The 19,576-nt window shown below is 32.0% G+C and overlaps 1 protein-coding gene across 1 annotated transcript; it reads left to right on the top strand.

Moving 5' to 3' along the window:
* The first annotated feature begins 1,314 nt into the window (after positions 1-1,314).
* Positions 1,315-16,857, top strand: LOC100168823 (serine protease nudel). Its single transcript, XM_001949924.5, has 19 exons — positions 1,315-1,534; positions 1,599-1,759; positions 1,846-3,984; positions 4,136-4,339; positions 4,554-4,717; positions 6,661-6,794; positions 6,877-7,269; positions 7,386-7,669; positions 7,726-8,001; positions 8,141-8,651; positions 9,073-9,365; positions 9,452-9,623; positions 10,265-10,498; positions 10,580-10,934; positions 11,612-11,777; positions 12,093-12,272; positions 12,860-13,115; positions 13,242-13,349; positions 16,459-16,857. The coding sequence occupies exons 2-19, from the start codon at positions 1,609-1,611 to the stop codon at positions 16,742-16,744; spliced, it is 6,306 nt and encodes a 2,101-aa protein (XP_001949959.4). The 5' UTR covers positions 1,315-1,534; positions 1,599-1,608; the 3' UTR covers positions 16,745-16,857.
* Positions 16,858-19,576: the final 2,719 nt, after the last annotated feature.

Below are 19,576 nucleotides of genomic sequence, written 5' to 3'. Positions count from 1 at the left end.
GCTTTTCTATAGTTTAATAATTGGTACATATAAATCTGTAAGTATTACCGGCTGGAAGAAGCTAAATAAAAATCTTTAGTGACTTTATTGTTAAAATTGGTATTTTTTTCATTTCCGAACTTCAAGTGTAAATTTATAAATTGACTATTCATTAAAATTCTTTTAATTTAAATGTTACGTCTCGTGCCTATAATATATTAGAAACAATGTAATTAACTACACACCGTACAATAATTAATAATATAGTAAATCGATTTTTTTCCGATACATAATATTAAATAATAGTGATCAAATCCTAACTAAAGTCTAAATGCTGATAATAACAATTTATATAAGATTATATTTTGTGTTTCGCACTATATGTATGATATATCTATCACACTCGCACAGTACTTGATATCAAAAAATAAAAATATGTCATAAAAAATGTCTTTCTATGTCAAAGAATAGTTTATGTTATAGGTACCTATTAATATAAGGTAGGTAGGTCAGATAGAATCACTGAACCAGTACTAGTTAGTACCTATACAATTCTAGCAGGTTACAATTCAACCCAATTTACGTCTATGTGTGAATCTAACTTGTTGTTCTATAAACGCAAATAAGAAATATACATTTTGTATTTCATATGTAGGTGCATACAAATATTTTATTATTATATATTGATGAAAAATTATCAAATGCATTAAAATTAAAAATATTAAAACATAATAAACTTATCTAGTTTAAGGTATTAAGAAACTATATTGGTACCAATGGTCACAATAATATACCCTGCAGAGCTCAGACGCGTGTTGAATATTTCTCGCACGTTATATAATTTGTATAAAACCATACAAGACATGTCGTATGATGTGTTAGTTTATAAATCTAGAATATTTTTAAAATTTCATAAATTTAATAAATACCATAATAATTTTATATAAATATTGTACTATAGGTATATTAGTGCGAGTATTGGAATATACTTGTATTAGTGCGAGTATTGGAATATACTTGTATTATATGAACCAAACAAAACTCTTGTTTTTTTTTTAAAAAAAATTCCTTAGCAATGTCTATACTCTATAGTATATGTATGCATATTGTTATACTGTCCATTTTCAAAACACCCGACAACAGTAATTACATAAAATTAATGCGAAGCAAAGCATTTTAATACAAATTGAGGCTTCAATGAATGAAGCAATATTTCTATTAACATGATATATGTATTGTTATTTTTTTCGATTTTTTTTTTTTTTTTTTAATATTATATGTTACTAACAAGTGTTGGTTCAGCACATAACTGCCCTCAGTCTTTTATACGTATTCACCAAACAACATTCATCGTGAAATAAGCGAAGTTGTGTGACAAATATATTTTAATTTATAATATAATTTTTTTATAAAATTTTAAAAATAGATATATAGTATGTTAAATTGTTTTTTTATTAGATATATCTTATAGTTTATGAAGTACTAAAGTGTAAATTGTTATGAGTTGTATTTGAAGAAAATCTACATCAACACCAGTGATTCAACAACATTACAGGTCAGAAATATTCTAAATGCAAATATTCTAGGCGTAATTTAATATAGTTCGTTCGTCTACATAGGTATAGAAATATGTCCAATATCAATTCTTCTACATTAAAGTTGCTGTATGAAAATAATATGCCGTTTTGGAAAAGAAAATGCTTTATTTTATTAATATTAATTTCAACAACTTTCCTCGGTTTATTAACATATTACGCCACACGCGATATTTTTAATCAAGGTACGTCCTATAATACTTTAATTGACTTAAAATATTATATATAACACACTGACTTCTTATTATCAACGACGATTTAAATATTTCAGGTATGGATACCAATACTGGTAATAATTTAAATAGAACATTACGATCACCGCTCAACGCCGAAAATCTATATAAATCAGAGAGTTCTGGCACAATATCTAATGTAGCCCAGCCATATTATAATAATAGTAATTTTCAGACGGTTTCAGATGACGTCCATAAACAAGAAATATCTGTCACGTGTGAATTAAATAACAGATTAAAAAGTCTTATGTATGAAATAAAAAGGCTGTACAACAGTTTAAATCGATTAGATGTTCAGTTTAATCGAGATAAACGGGGTCTGCGTGAAGAAACAACGATTGTAGACTGTGTAGAAATGAAGGGTAAATTCAATAAAATTTACGAGGACTTAAATCGGATATCTAAAGCATTATCAATGGTTGACGACAATGGAATATGCCGTTGTAAATGTCCACTAGACACTAGCACGACTGTCGGCACAACAACTGAAGTCTCACATTTAACCAAAATACCATTTGATCAAAGAACATTCACACCAGGAAATTTAAATGAATATGCACCTGCTACGGGTGAAAAAACGAAACAATCAAAAAAAATTATATTTTCTAAGTACACACCTCAAAGTGTAACCAATCAATTAGGTAGTTTTTCTGATGACGAAATCATTACTACAACTTCGAATGAAGAAAATGAATTCTCTACTACGTTATCATCGACACTTGGAGGTACCACTATCCAGGAAGACACCGTTAGAACTGTCGATACAAAAGGAGATCTATCACCGGAAATGTCCATTGCGGTAACTAATATAGTTAATCGTGAAGATAATACTCAACCAACTGCTGGACCTCAAATAATATATTTTACCGGTATTATACCCAATGACAGTGAAAACATACAAACACATATTACTTCCGATACGTCAACCAGTTCAACAGACATTATGGATCCAAACGAAAATATTAGAACAACAGAATTAAATAACGACAGAATAACTACTACACACGAGAACAATTCGAATAAAGACGTTTTTTTCAACTTTACAGCTGAAAATGAAAACATTTCTGAGACAACTACAGAAATATTAGGACATGAAAATAATCATAGCAATACTTACTATATTACAAAAAAAAATTCGGAATCATTAAATGAAAATGAAAATATTTCTAAATCGACAACGGATATATTATCAAAACCTGACAACAGATATGACATCACTTATATTACAGAAGAATCGTCGGAATCGACATCAGAAAATGAAAACATTTCAGGATCGACTACAGAAATATCAGAACTTGACATAAATCATAACAAAACATATTATGTTACAGAAAAAACTCCGCAATCGACATCTGAAAATGAAAATACTTCAGGATCGACTACAGAAATATCAGAACTTGACAAAAATTATTCAGAAGCATATGTTACAGAAAAAACTTTAGAATTCACATCCAAAATTGAAAATATTACAAAATCAATTGCAGGAACATCAAAACCCGATGACAATAATTATAGTGACACTGATGTTACAGACAGAACAGTTGATTTTATTGAAAATAGTAAAAATAGAAATAACACAGTTGTAAATGAAAGAACTTCGTCGGAAGACCGCGGTGAAAAACATTACGATAAACCTAAAGACGGACAAAACACTAATCATTCGACAACTATAATTATAGGTAACACTAACACAGAAAACGTAAACCACTCGAATAACAAAGACGACGACGACGACGAAAAAAGTACCCTACAGCAGCCTGAAGTGATACAACAACTGAAAGTACAACCGAAAACGTATCCAATATGCTTTTACCCGGCACCGTGTTCACCGAACGTAGTGAATTATCAACAAATTAATGAGCTGCAAGACGCGAATACAAATACCATACAGTATACGGCACAGTCGCTGAACGCGTATAAAAGAAAACCACCGGTCGCCACAGTAATTCAAAACGATTACCCGGTGTTGTTAATTTGTCGAACGGACGTGGTTTGCTCGGTTGCCGATTTCGCGGGACAACCGAACAGGTTGCACTGTATGTATTCTGTGAACGTAAACAAAAACAATGAAAATACTTCGAACCAAACGATAAAAAACTACTATAACAGCACGAAAAACGCAGCCGCGGTGACAAGCGCCAAGAGCGCTGCAAGAAACAACGGCGACATTTTAACGGGTAATAAAATAAAATATATAATTCCAGCTAATATCGTATACCTATTTATACCTGACAATACCTAATTATATGTAATATAATAACTTAATGATATAATATTACAAATTATAATATTATAGTCAAACTAATCGAATTCGTGTCTGGTCCGCAGGTAATCTCGATTGTCCGTCGAATACATTTCCGTGCGTGGACAACTCCGGGTGTGTGGACACCGAAAACTGGTGCGACGGCCGAATTCATTGCGATGACGCGAGTGATGAAAGCCAGTGTAATTGCAAACAACGAATAGACAAAGACAAATTGTGTGACGGATATTACGACTGTCCGAGTGGAGAAGACGAATTGGGATGTTTCGGTACGGCACATATAGCACTGATTCTTAATAATTAATATAACAATTAATCATATCATGTCCATATTATGTGTCCAGCAAAATAAAATATATTACATACACATAACATAGACATATTAATAAATTATCTATTTTTTTTAAAATTGATTTATTAATTCAATAAATTAAAACTAAAATACATAGGTACACATATAATTAACACATCTATTATTTCTAGGTTGTAATAACGAAACGTTTAGTTGTGGCGATTGGGATATTGTTTTACAGCGTTCCAGCTGTTTCGAAAGACGAAATCGTTGTGATTACATAAAAAATTGTCCTAACGGCCGCGATGAAGACGAATGCACTTTGTTATCTAGACACCTTGAAAATCCGAATCAAGTATGTAATTATGAGAATTTTTATAAAAATTCTAATATATTATATTATTATTTTGATAAATTATTGTGATTTAATATTTTAATTTTAACATTTATCTAATAATTAAACTTTTTAATTTTTTTCCTATTTATATTTCTACCCCTATCTGTATCGTCTGTAGCTTTTAAACTATAAAACAATAATTTTAATTTCAACTATTAAGGAGACTTTATTTTAAAATATATTTATTTAACAAAATTGTTAAGTAATTGACAATTATTTATAAATTATCTATTATTGTTATTATTATTATAACTTTAATATTTAAATTATTATTATTATCTATTATCTAATATCAAACCAATAATTTATAAATGAAATAGGTAAATAAAAATAGGGAAAGTAGGTAATCGCTCTACTGTACAATAGGTGTCGAGTGTATCTATCTCGTCATTGAGTAAGTCAATCTGATGTATTTTTATTTAAATTTTAATTCAATGATTAATCATTCTAAAAATTATTAAGCCTATATTAATAAGTTTACCTATTTTATGATATTTTTTTTTATCTTTTGCTATTATAGCAATTTATTTTATTATTAGTAATACAGTAGGTTGAATGTTTTATTGAATTCATTATATTATTATTAACTATTAATATTTAATTATTACAATATAGTATATTATATTTATATCATGTATTATTGTTATTAGCTTTTGAGTAAATACCGCCTTACCGTAGAGCGGTGTAAAACTGCAGTGAATACAGAATAGGTTCGTTTTATAAATAGGAAAAAGCTTAAAATTAATCTTAATCTATTGAAAACGTCGTGTATTTAAAATATAATAATATACTTATATACCTACCTAAAAATTTTGGAATCCCCACAAAAAAATATTTTTTAATTACTTCGAAATAACTAGAATTATTATTCTTTGTTTAAATATACCTATAACTTTGTCAAGATTTGAACTTAAATTACTACCTACTGATCTATAAAAATATTAATTTAATATATTTGTTAATTTTTTTGGTTCCTGTATATGAATTACTTATGAGAAACTTTGTATTAGAATAGTCAAGCCTTATCTCTAAAAATTGACCATTTTTACAAAATAATTTTCAAATTGTCGTGATTTTGACGGATTTTGTCAAAATTTGAACTTAAAATCTTTATAGGAAAATGCTATTATTTGAAATATTAATCATGACTATGTATTTCAATATTTTTAAATTGCTAAAATAACAACTTATGTTGGATTTTTTATTAAATTTTCAAGTTTTTTGACCAGGAAAATTAAAATTGTATTAGCAATTATGGAAACGAAACTAAAAAAAATTGAAAATACCACATTCCACATTCCTATTATATCTGAAAAAGATCTGCGGTTATTATTTTTTGAGTTAGGTACACAACAAAAACAAAATTGATAATTTTAAAATTAGATTGTGTGAATTAATATATTGTGATAAATGCCCAATATGTTTTTAAATTTTTAATCTTTACTCCTACAATCTAAGCACTAAATAATTACAAGCAATTATAGCTAGTAATAATTATATCAGAAATTAGAATACAACATTGGTACAATAACATTTTAATATTAAAAAAATGATGGGTAGTAATCATATAGGTAGGATTTAAATAAAAATTGATTAATTTTTAACCAGTTAAGGAAGAAGATATTATAAATAAATATTTTAAATATTAAACCTATTTAAAATGTTTTCATTTTTAGTACCTACCTAATATATGTTATTTGTCGTAAAATGTTTCCAATGATATTGAATATTTCATATACCAAAATATTACATACCTAGTAATATAGTATATTATTTACCTTAAAAAATATCTCCGTCAAATTAAATATTAAATTAAATTTTTTTTATTAAAAATATAGACATATTATTACTATACACATATTATATTATAATTTATAAACTTTGTCATTTATAAATATTAGATATTTTTCATTTCATACTCGTCCGGTTATCTGCACCATAATTGGAAAGGAAATTGGTACCCAATGTGTGGTAACGATCAAATCCACACGTGGGCGGAAAAAGCGTGTACGGTTGAGTCTGGAGAAATGTCAAAGTAAACTATTTAGTCATATAATATATTATTCCATTGTAGTAGGATTTATATTTTTAATAAAAATATTTGATTGGGTAACTAGGCCAAATAAAGTAGAGTATACGAATGAGCTGACTACTTATAACGGTCCGTATATCAATATCGATGGAAACAATCAAATTATATTATTAAACGAATGCAAGCACCAAGGGATCTTTGTCGAATGTGAACCAGAAATGTGTGGCATACGTTCCGATCTTAAATTCAACAAAAACATTGATCCCGATAGAATGAGAAGAAGCCCTTATTTAGAACCATCGAGTAACATCACCTCGCGCTTTACGAGGTCGAAAGATCCTAGAGTAGTTGGAGGCATCGCCAGCAACCCTGGAGCGTGGCCGTGGCTCATTGCACTTTATCAGGATGGCATATTCCATTGTGGCGGTGTTATTTTAAGTGATCAATGGGTGTTGACCGCAGCGCACTGCGTTAATCAGTAAGTACTGAACGTGATACCTGGGCGATTATTATCATTATATTATTGTTTTAATTAATGTTATTTCATTTTATTGTTTGGATTAATATTTATACCTAACTGTTTGTAAAACATAGGTATAAGAAACATTTTTATGAAGTGCAAGCAGGAATTTTGAGAAGATTTTCGTTTTCGCCCATGGAACAATCGAGAATAGTAACGCACGCAATAATCCACACTCAATATAGTAGATCGACGATGGAAAACGATTTGGCCTTGCTAAGATTGGATCGCAGTCTGGAATTTAACCGTTGGATTCGCCCAGTGTGTTTGCCCGATAGTAAATTGAGCTGGATTCCATTTCCGGGAACAATGTGTACAGCTGTTGGTTGGGGAGCTACGGTTGAACACGGACCAGACCGTAAGTCGAACAAAACGGTGTAAAACAGTAGACTGTGATTTTTATTTTTTTTTTAGCCGACAACATGCGAGAGGTAGAAGTACCCATTCTTGCCGAGTGCACGCATAAATCTGATATAGATGGTAAAGAAATTTGTGCCGGGTATTTGAGTGGTGGCCACGATACTTGCCAAGGAGATAGTGGAGGTCCACTGCTTTGCAGAGAACCTAACAATCTGAATAAATGGTATGTGGCTGGCATAGTTAGCCACGGCGAAGGATGTGCGAGACCTATGGAACCCGGAGTATACACTAGAGTCGCGTTGTATATGGATTGGATTTTTAAAGCTACTGGTGAGTTAAAATATGTATAAATAATGTTTTATATATATATATGTTTTAACATAAAATGATGTGTTATGTTTGTATAATTTCTATTTTTGACAATAAACAATATTTACTTTTCTCGATTAAATTAAATATTTTGTTTCAGAAGAGAACAATTTGCCACAAGAACGTCCACTACAGTATTGTCCAGGAATCCGATGCAAAACCGGAAAACAATGTATTCCGACCAAACGTCAATGTGACAAATATGTGGACTGTATGAACGCGGAAGACGAACAAAATTGTGATTATACCGGTTCTCAGTATCAAGTGAATTTATATCGGTCGAGAAATACTGATCATAGCAATTTAAAGTACAGTAAATTAAAAAGTGCTGGACAGCCACTGCGAGGTGTTAATGTGAATTTCACCACTCCAAAACTGGCGCCGACTACGGTGGCGTCTGTAAGATCAAACGTAACACCATTGTCAAAATATGATATCAACGCTAATCCCCGGGACAGAGACGTCGTTAAAGTCGAAACTAAAACGACCGTAGCGGCTGTCAAAGAAAAAAACAATAGTAATAATATTACTCGACTAAATGATACGGTTATCAATGCTTTGAGTCAACTTTTCGACAACCAGTTTACAGAAAAAATGTTCAGCTGTAAAAGGTAAATTATGGAAAACAGGGCCGAAAATAATTGGTTCTAGAACCAAAAACTATATCTCAATACCAGCAACCCTAAGGAAAAAAATATTTGTAATTTATTCATCTAAAATTATATTTAAAACAAAACATGTTATCACGACAAACTCTTCATAGGTACCTACTACCTATAAAAATTTGTATGAAGGTTTGAACTATATTATTTTTAATTTAACAAATTGAATATAGCTGAGTAATATTATGTAGAAAGGGAATCCAAAAACACAATAAACCGCTACCAGAATCGTGAACTGCATATACCAATGTTTAAAATTAAATTGAAAACCAGAACCAATTGTATCTAAAAAGTTCCAAGCCATGGACTTGAAAATAATACTATTGCGTACCTATATTATTAAAGCTCGTCCCATGATTTATCTTTCCAGAATAACTCAAGTGGTGGTGTACAACCACCGATGCGACGGCACGGTGGACTGCGAGGATGGGACGGACGAAGAGTCTTGCAACTGCAAAATAAGACTGGCGAACATGTACAATTCATCGGCCATCTGCGATGGGATCATGGATTGTCACAACGGCGCGGACGAGGCCGATTGCGTTACGTCCAAGTGCAAAGCTGACGAGACTACTTGTGGCTGGCCGATAAAATGCGTCAAGAAAAGCGCGTGGTGCGACGGGCACGTGAACTGCATCGACGGCAGTGATGAGAAATACTGTGGTAACTATACCTATAAGTTATAATAGTCGTGTTGGAAAACTATTATGAGTTATGATATTATTATTGTCTTTCTATTTAATTTTCAGTGGCAATCACGAACGGCACAACAGCTGTGACGTCGGACGGGACCGGACGGCCGACGTTACGACAATCTGGCATGGTGGCCGTGAACCGCAACGGTGTCTGGAGGGTGAGGTGCATACATGATGATGCAGTTGTTAAGATAGCACACGACACTTGTTCCAGTCTAGGTTACTCGTACGTACCTACTAAATATTATTATATAATTATAGTTTAATATAATATTTTAATAAGACGGTGAGGCACTGAGGCTTGAGCATTGAAACCGTACAGACAATAACCAAAATACTTTTGCTGGAACTAGAACCTCACAAAACCATTATTTAATTATTTATGGTCCAAACCAAATAGTTTGAGATATATTTTTGGCCCTTACGAGTTATAATAAATCCCAGGAACCTCATGCCTGCTTATGTATATTTTTTTAAATAAAATCGGTCATTCCTCATTAAAATGCTGTAGTGTTGTACATCGTATACGCGTGTAGGTAGTAGGTTGTAAGTACATAATATTTATATATAGGTACATACATTTATGTGCACAATTCCAATCCAAATCATCAGTGGCATAAAATACAGACGACTTCCAATTTTAATTTTACGACCATAATATATGGTTGTATACTTGTATGTATTAATGTATTTTGTAAAGGACTTATATAAATTATTTATGTTTTAAATTTAGAAAAGGATTAATAGGTAGTATAGTACCTATTTCAATTTAAAATTAATTGAAATACGTAGTTACTTCCGGTATACGAATTTATTTACGAAACCGTAAGATTTGTGTTATTGTTATGTTATTGTTATTATCCTCAGTCACTCGGAACACTATGCCAAGAGAATGTCGTGGAACAGTGCTCTGCCTTTGAAAACGAACAAATTGAAGATCAGCGACGTGTGCGAAGGGCTTTTCGTGAAATGCGCAGGAAAGAAAACGGTAGACGAGAAACGGTACCATTGGCATGCTGACATCTTAGTGAACGGTACACTCGTTCAATCCGGAGTGCTGCTGAAGGACTCGTGGGTGCTTGTCAAAAGAATCGGTTTAAAGTGCGCACACGAAAAACGCTTGACGGAAATCAGATCCGAATTATAATGTCTCTCGTTATTGTTTGTTTTTTATTTTTCAAGTTTAAACAAGTCGTACGCGACGGCAGTGTTGGGTGGCAGCACGTATTCGATCATCTGGATCAAGTCACCGTACGAACAGATCGTCCGGGTCGATGGGATCAGAGAAGTTCCCGGTGAAGATTTTGATTTGCTTCATTTGGCTAGTCCGGCAACCGTGAGCAGAGGCGTGGCCCCATTAGAAGTTCTGCCGTTCCAGCCATCGCCTTGGCTGAATGGCACTTGCTACGCGATTGGCTACACAAACGACCAGCATAACAATAAAACAGAAGTTGCTTTCCTTCGACCAGATACCGAACATTGCGACGACCCTAACGAGTTGTGCTTTACTGTGTCACAAATACCCCGATCATGTTCAGTAAGCGCATACAACTATTAACCATAATTGGGCCTTGGTCCTTGAGGCTGTAACTATATGTGAATCTGTATATATTACACTATTTACACTGCAGTAATAACTAATAACATATATAAGTTGAAATAAATAATAGCGAAATTTCGAAGATCCGTGTATGAAAACTCACCCAAGATTTTCAAAGTACGTAGAAAACGTTTATACCTAATAAGTTTTTCAATTTTCCTGTTGGAAGGCAAAAATATTATGTATAAAATAATCAATAAATTTAATAATAGAAAAAATTACTGAACATTATTGAACAAGCAAAACATATTTGAAAAGTCAAATCTAAAGTTTCAAATTAAAATATTTCGAATATGAATAGAAATTATTATCTTATTTGTGTATATAAAAAACGGGGAAATTAATTTGATAAGCAAATACATATTAGTATATTACATAAGTCATAAAGGTACCCGACACCCATACACTGTACCAACCGCAGCATAGGCATAGATATGATTAAAAATCGGAGGGCTAAGCCGGTCTCCCCTAAGCCCCCCTCAATTATGCCTATGTACTGCAGAAAGATGTATTATTTGCGCGTAGGTATATATTTGAGGGTAGGTAGGTTCTTAAAAGACATATTACCGTTTATAAACTAAGCTATAGCCTATAAGTGATCTGCGTGATTTCAGAATGGAAAAAATATGTCTCACGTGACCGCGGTCATCTGTGAATCAAATTTCGGTTTGTTTCTGGCCGCACCATCGATCCAGTCCGACATGAACCTATGCGATCGTAACGTGCGAATCCGGCTACCCATAGCTGAATGTCTGATGAACAAAATTGCGGAAATCACTGGTAAATTATACACATGTATCTATAATAAACAGCTGCCCCCAATGTCACTCGGAAAATTATAATATAATATGCGACCAAAATTGTTCGATTCACTAATAAATGAAACAGTTGTATAATATTAATATGTCATATCTTCCAGATACACTCTGTGCATTATTTATAGGTACATGATTTTTCAATGTGCGCGACTTGGTTGACACAAATTTAACTCAACGTGATCCCTGGAATTTTATCACACGCGACATTTAAACAACCCTGTATAATAATATGATATATTCGTTAATGTTCCGTATATACGTTTTTTATGATTTGTAGACGAAAGCGTGAAAACGACACCCGTTCCCTTTTGTAACGGCAAACGCTGCGAGCTTGGCGAGTGCATCCCGTGGGAAAGAGTGTGCGACGGAGTACCTGATTGTCGTGACGAACAAGACGAAACGATTAAAATGTGCCAAGAGCGAACCGATAAATGCAAAACCAACGACAATATGTGCAGTAATAATCATTTTTACTTAGATAAATTATAATAATACAATATTGATTGAAGGATCTATTGTGGTGGGAGAGGGGATGATGGGCAAATTGCACTATAATAAAAATTATCCTAACTAGCTTTTAAAAAGTATCTCACCTATATAATATTATTATAGGATTAGACGACTGCATAATTTTAAAAAACTAGATGTGTTATATAACAATATAAGAAGTATGACGCGTGTGTACTCGTACACAAATACAAATTATAGACAAATATTATTTTTATGAACGATCGGAATACGTCTATAACGTTAATCCATACAATTTTGATTTCGATTCTCAAGTACAAAAACTTACAAAAAAGTGTGAGGTTTTAAGATTCAGGAGTTCAACAATGGTTTGTTATAATATATAAGAGTTAGTTTAGCAAAAAAAATATATTTTTCTTTATACTAATAAGCGATAATAATAATTATTAACGTACATAGATACCTATACTATATAATGATACTCAAATACTAAATATATTTACCTATACACTGTACTGCAGTCTACAATAATGCATACAATATAATATAAATATATAATATACAACTATTCTATAGTCTGCGATGTGGGCAGTTTTCGTTGCGCCAACGGAAAATGTGTGGAGAAAACTGCATTTTGCGACGGACTCAACAACTGCGGCGACGGAACCGATGAACCAAAGACATGTGAGAAAAACACGTGCGTGGACTATCTAAAGCTCACGGCCCCGGAAAGATTGTGTGACGGACGTTGGGATTGTTTGGACAAGACGGACGAAGAGTTCGCGAACTGTCCCAGTTACTGCAACAGAACGAACGTTTATCATTGTCAATCGTAAGCAATATAAAATATACAAACATAAAACAAGTGTAATAGCGTATGTGACACACTAATATGGATATTGTATACATGAATAATTTAACGAAAAAAAGGTTTTATTCGCATCTCGTCTGTCTGTAGATCGAACAAATGTATATCTACGGAACTCGTGTGCGACGGCGAAGAAGATTGTCCCGAATCCGACGACGAAGCCGAATGCATTGGCTTAATCACTCCGGCTGGAAAAAAGTATGACTATATACACCGAAAAACAAACACCATCATAACTCACTGAAAGTGCAAGTTCCGAGTCACAGTTATTACAACGCGACTAGTAGTTGTTACCTGCCTACCCAATACCTATACCTAAATGAATATTATATCACACCAATGTATAGGCGACTGCTTCCACGTAACATTATTATGTACACGATATAAAAAACTGTATAATATGCTCGCAAATTATTATACAATTTTAATAGGTACATTTTCCCCTCATCTTTGTAAAATTTTAATTCTAGTGACTCAAGTATTTTAAGTTATCTCGTATGCAAAATTGACAATTTAACAAGCTAATAGCTATATTAAATATTAATGATAAATATGAATATTTAACAAAAATTTACGGATTATAAAGCTGGGTCCAGACGAGCAGGCGATCCGTTGACTCCGTTTGGTCATCTGGATTCAGTTTATTATATTACATTGAAATACAATTTATACAGTAATCGTATTCTATATTTCTATGATAAATATTATTCTTTATTTATCGTATTCTTAATTTGTAATATAAATTATTATAAGTACAATACTTTAATACTTAATAGAGTACTTTCAAACACATAACATAGGTACCAAATTATACGCTCAGCAATTCCCGGTTATCTCTGTTAGTTGAAAAAATTGAGTAAATATTTACCTCTTATAAAATTTAAAGATAAAATTGCTATCCAGTGAAAATCATAAGTTTTTTTTAGATTATAAATTTAAAGCAAGTTATGAGTATTTTAAAATTCACAATTTTAAAATAGGTACTCATAACTTGCTTTAAAATTAAATTATAAAGATACCCCTATGAGGTTCACAAATAATATACTTACTTCTAGATTGAATAATTTTTAAACAAAAAAAGTTAAACTTGATCTGCTGAGCGTCCAATTTGCTATGTTATGCCACTTATATGCATTTGTAAGACTTAATCATTTTTCATTTATCAATGAACATCAATCTTTTGTATAGACGACAGATTTTTATATAGTGTTGCTGAAATGCCTGATCATATTTGATGATTGATATTATCCAGACAATCCAGTTGCCCCCTTTTAAGGACCCCCAAGGCCCGAGTTTAAAATGTGCACCCCCAAAATATGTTCCCAGAAATTATCCACAACCCCCCCCCCCCACCAATTGAAAATTCCTGAGAACGCCCCTGATGTCTATATAGCGTGAAAATCTTCATCATGCAAGCCGTTTGGAAATACGTTCCGAAAGTGTCGGTCCGCGTTGTAGGTAATAACTGTGACTCGGAACTTGCACTTTCAGTGAGTTATGATGGTGTTTGTTTTTCGGTGTATATAGTGTGTATTTGCATATAATAGTATTATGTTTTATCCTCAAAGCCGTGCCATTAAGATTTGGCGCCCAGGGCAAACTTAAAAATATTCACCCCCTATTTTATTTATCATTAATCATAAATCATAATGCATTTCATTTCTATTTAATTTAATTTTTTTTTACAACGTATTTTTAACATTGATTTGAAAAAAAAACTAAAGCTGATTGTAATAGTAATTATTAAACAAAATAGTTAGGTATAATTTATTAATTTATATCGTATTAAATAATTAAAAATTAATACAAATCAAAAATTATATTATATATACATATTATATTTACAAACGTATCATAAGAGCGTATCATATACGTATCATATAGATACTTAGTTTAAAATTTAATTTTCCTGGACTTTATTAAAGCAAAATCTTCAATGACGTCTTCAAAATCGATGTTTTTCGTTATTTCTTTCTCAATTGACAATATTGCTGTGTTGGTTAATCTCTCTTGTGATACGGTTGATCATAAATACGTCTTAGTTAATTTAAATTTACTAAAAGAGCGCTCCCCAGAAGCGACGGTAACAGGCATGGTAAGAAACAATCTCTGTGTAGTCATTCAGTTTGGACAAATTGAATCAAGTTCATATTTTTTAATTGCATTTAAAATATTTAAAGCAGTTGCGTTTAAGTCTGGTAAAATTGCTTTTACTTGATATTTAAAAAATTCGATTTCGTTAATTATTTCCTTGTCAATATCTTCGTTGTATTTGATAGCTAAATCAGATGCACATTTTTTCAATGTTTCAACTGGTGTTACAGATAGTGAATGACCAGAAAGGAATTGAAAATCATCAGCAATATTTGATAATTGTTCAAACCTCCTTTTCATTTGATCCATCATATATTATCAAGAACTTTGTAGTATTACAATGTTAAAAATTGATATGCAGAAATATCTTCACCCGATGATTTTTCTTCGTTCATAACTTTACTTTTTATTTTCATTTTAATTTTTAATTCAGATTTTATTCCAAATACCTTTAGGTTAGGCTTATCATTTCCACTATCACGCATTTCTTGAAGAAAAACATTTAATGAATTAATGAATTTATCATTATTTAAGCCTGATCTATTTAAATATTTGAGCTTTGTAATTTTTTAATCACACGATATAATATATAATATTATTTGATTCAATATTTTATCCCACATGAGTATATGACTAAAAAATATATAAATTCCAAATCAAACTGTTTTGATATAATTTCTGCATTAGCAACCTTTTCAGCTGCCCGGTTCGATTCAGATAACGTACTGACATGACATGGTGATTTACAAAATGTAAAAATAATATATTATAATACCGATAAGCCATAATTTGTATCTGGTTTTTAATTACTTTCGCTTATCGCACCCCGCGTACTCAATGTGCAGTCAATTTTGAGATAAAGAATACGATAATTTATTATAAAGACAAATAATACAAGAATAAAACGTTGCGGTTGAGTAATATTGCTATTACTGGAACATAGTCAGAAATATTTTGTTCAGAAAAAATTTGTAATGGTCTAAAATAATTGTAAAACAATAATCTTTCTCATATATTTTATTTATGTGAAGATTAAAATATTATAAAAAAAATATAATACATACACCCCTTTAAACCATGCGCCCTAGCCCCCCCCCCCGGCCCGGCTCTGGTTATTGTGTATACCTCTATCTACAGCACTACAGTTGTAGTGATATACCTATTGATTAATGGCTATTATAATGTTTCATACCTTGTTTCACTTCTACTGCAGAAACGAAGGCGTGTTGGCGGTAAGGTCGTACGGGCACTGGCACGAACAGTGCATAACCGATGACTACACAGACGTCGATTACCATTCACTGTGCAGAGCCCTGGGATTCAGGCATGCGGTGGGCATAAAAAAGGCAGTCGGCACTAGCGTGGACTTCGAGAACTTCATGGTCGTCCAACTGAACGCCGGCACGGACGTCATCATCCGGTCGGCAACTAAAGACATCCTGCAGCGGCGGACTGACCTCGCGTGCACCGCCACGTACGTGATGTGTTCGAGCACATAACTCAGCCCTCAGCTACGACGATAAAAACTATTTAATTACGATATTATTTACTATAACTAAGATAAATATTTAATGTTATATTATATAAAATTATTTAAGTACTATTGTATATACGCACATACATACCTATAATATATATATTACATATTATATTGGGTACCTATACCTATATATATATACAGAACACAGGTATTAGGTAGGTAATAGGAATTCTAAATAGATCATAATATAAGATCATCATATATTTTTTAATGTTTAAACAGAGAATTAATGTGCTGCACAAAGAGTGTAAACATAATATTTATCTATATGTATAATATACTTTATGTTAACTGACCAAAAATATAAAATTGCGTGTTTCACATAAACATGGAACAAATGCTTACAATATTCTTAATTCAATACCTATACTGCCTGACGTATATTCTATATTTGTATTGGTCTCAATGTCGATAGGTACCTAGACATATAATATATTAGGCAATATTGAATATAAACAGATAATATTACTATGGTTATTGGTTTATATTATTATTAGCTGGTATATAGGTATACGAATTTACGAGTTTATGTTTCAATAATGAAATACAAAATTTGAAAATGTGGAAAATTAAGAAAAAAGTACCCATATGCTATTTAGCTATTACGGATTTATTTTTTGTTTAAAAGACCCAGTGCAGAGTTAATTCTCCGCAATTTAAAAATTATATTTTATATTTTAGTTTAATAGTTAGTTTTAGTTAATACCTATTAAAGGGGGAGGAAATATTGATAGGTAGGTAGAGGCACCTACTTACTGTATTATATCAACAAAATGACTTCACAGGAAAAACTCTCAGGCCTTGCAGAATTGATAGATTTCGATGAAAAATGTTTTTATCGTAAAGAAGACTTTCAATAGCCTGCACGGAACTCCGATTTTTTATTATTTAAATTAGTGGTACACAATATTTTGTAAAAAAAAGCTTAAAATGGTGAATTTCAAATCCACAGAGGTAATGACGTTTAGTAGGTACCTAAATACCTAAAAAAAAAAAAGGTCACTCAATGTATTGTGGGTCGCCAAATTTAAAAAAATTCTCAAAATGAGTCAGCAGATAACAACAGTATAAATATTTAAATATTTATAATCAATGGTTATAGGCTAGAGACAATATTGTAATAATGTATAGTGGTGGCGAAAAGCCCAAGGGGGGTGGTCCACGAATTACCCCCCCCCCCCCCCGATATCCGCCCCTGATGTGGCCTGTAGAAAAAAAAGATCAAATTTGGTTGATTTTACAGGACAGAATCATATTCCAGTTAGGTAAGTGTATTTTTTTTGTGGACCAAATGGCATTGACACCGGGCACCTTAAATTTGAGTTTTGTTCAACTTTGGTAATGGATTAATTCAGTATAATTATAAATATATTTTTTCTTTTTTTGTTCATTGAAACGACCTCAAGGTCTTTGACAATGCTTATCACAAGTGGGTAGTAGGGAGATCATGTGATCTATTTATCTATATATATATCACTATATGCATGATATTAACCCCCTTCTCCAAGAGGAGACATGTGCGGTCTTCACTCCCAGTGGAGTGGGACCTAGTTGGAAACCGGATGACGCAATCGGACGACAGCACGGGAAAATGGTGACTGCGTAGAATCACACACATTTTTTTTTTTTTTTTGCACTTTGCTATGAATTGAACCGATGACTTTGTGAGTCGTAGTCAACTGCGTGACCACTGCGCCACTCCGGCCCCGAAAAATATATAAATATACTTAGATATTTATATTTTAAATGTTTAAAACTTGTAGTCTTGTGTAGTTGCGTGGTAGCCACCCAATCTGCAATCAAAGAATAATATAAGATAATATAATCGGGTGTTAGGAGTTAGGACATTTTAAAATAACACAGGTACCTACCTACCTAGTAAAGTATCGTAAATAAAATATTAAAAATATCTTTTTTATAAACATGCCATTAGCCAACATTAAAAATGTATTTGTGCAATTTAAAATACAATGAGATTGGGAGGTTGGTTATCCTTATTCTTAAGTCAAACATAATATCTCCGTAACTGCCTTTTTCGTACAGGCCAATAATAATACGTCTTTCACATTTTTTCTAAATTTGTGAAAAACTATTTCTCAAACATTTTATTACCTTCCCATAATTTATAAATAACGAACATTTAGCAGCCAGCTACCACCCAAAATTTTCAATTAAACTATTAAAATAGGTATTTGACAAATTCATTGCAGGTAGGTATACCGCTACACCATTACAACAAATTACAGTGGAGTTAAAAAATAAACAAGTCTGCTCAGCAGTAAGCTGTGTTATTAAATGTCTCTCAGCCATTCAGAATTCAGTCATTAGACAGCAATATGACATGATGCAGCCTTCTAGCAAAAATAAAATTCTTACCCTTTTCACACCCACGTCTATAAACCTTTTTTAAATTAGCGACATTTCGGGTTACTGGTTGGTACTTCCTACCTACGACTGTCGACAAGGTTCAACCTTTTCTCCAATCTCAAAAATATTTGCTGGTGTTTAGCTAACATGTACAGGTAACCACAACTTACAGGGTGATATTTCTTCTTCCTTCCTTTTAAATATTAACATTGTGTACTTCAAATATTATGATCCTTACTGACTTCACTAAAGTAATTTTATCATTATTTAATAATGATCTATATAAAATTCAAGCTATTTACAATAACATTTAGACAAACTTGCATTCAGTGCTCGACTTGGCAAAATTAAAGTAGGGGGACTCTGTTACTTTAAAAAAATGAGCGTCCCCATATCACTTATTAAATGTTACTGGAGCCGTGGG

Source organism: Acyrthosiphon pisum, chromosome A2 (genome assembly GCF_005508785.2).
Source record: "Acyrthosiphon pisum isolate AL4f chromosome A2, pea_aphid_22Mar2018_4r6ur, whole genome shotgun sequence".
NCBI lineage: Eukaryota > Metazoa > Arthropoda > Insecta > Hemiptera > Aphididae > Acyrthosiphon > Acyrthosiphon pisum.
Note: the sequence above shows the minus strand (reverse complement) of the source record. Positions and strands in the feature narration are given on the sequence as shown.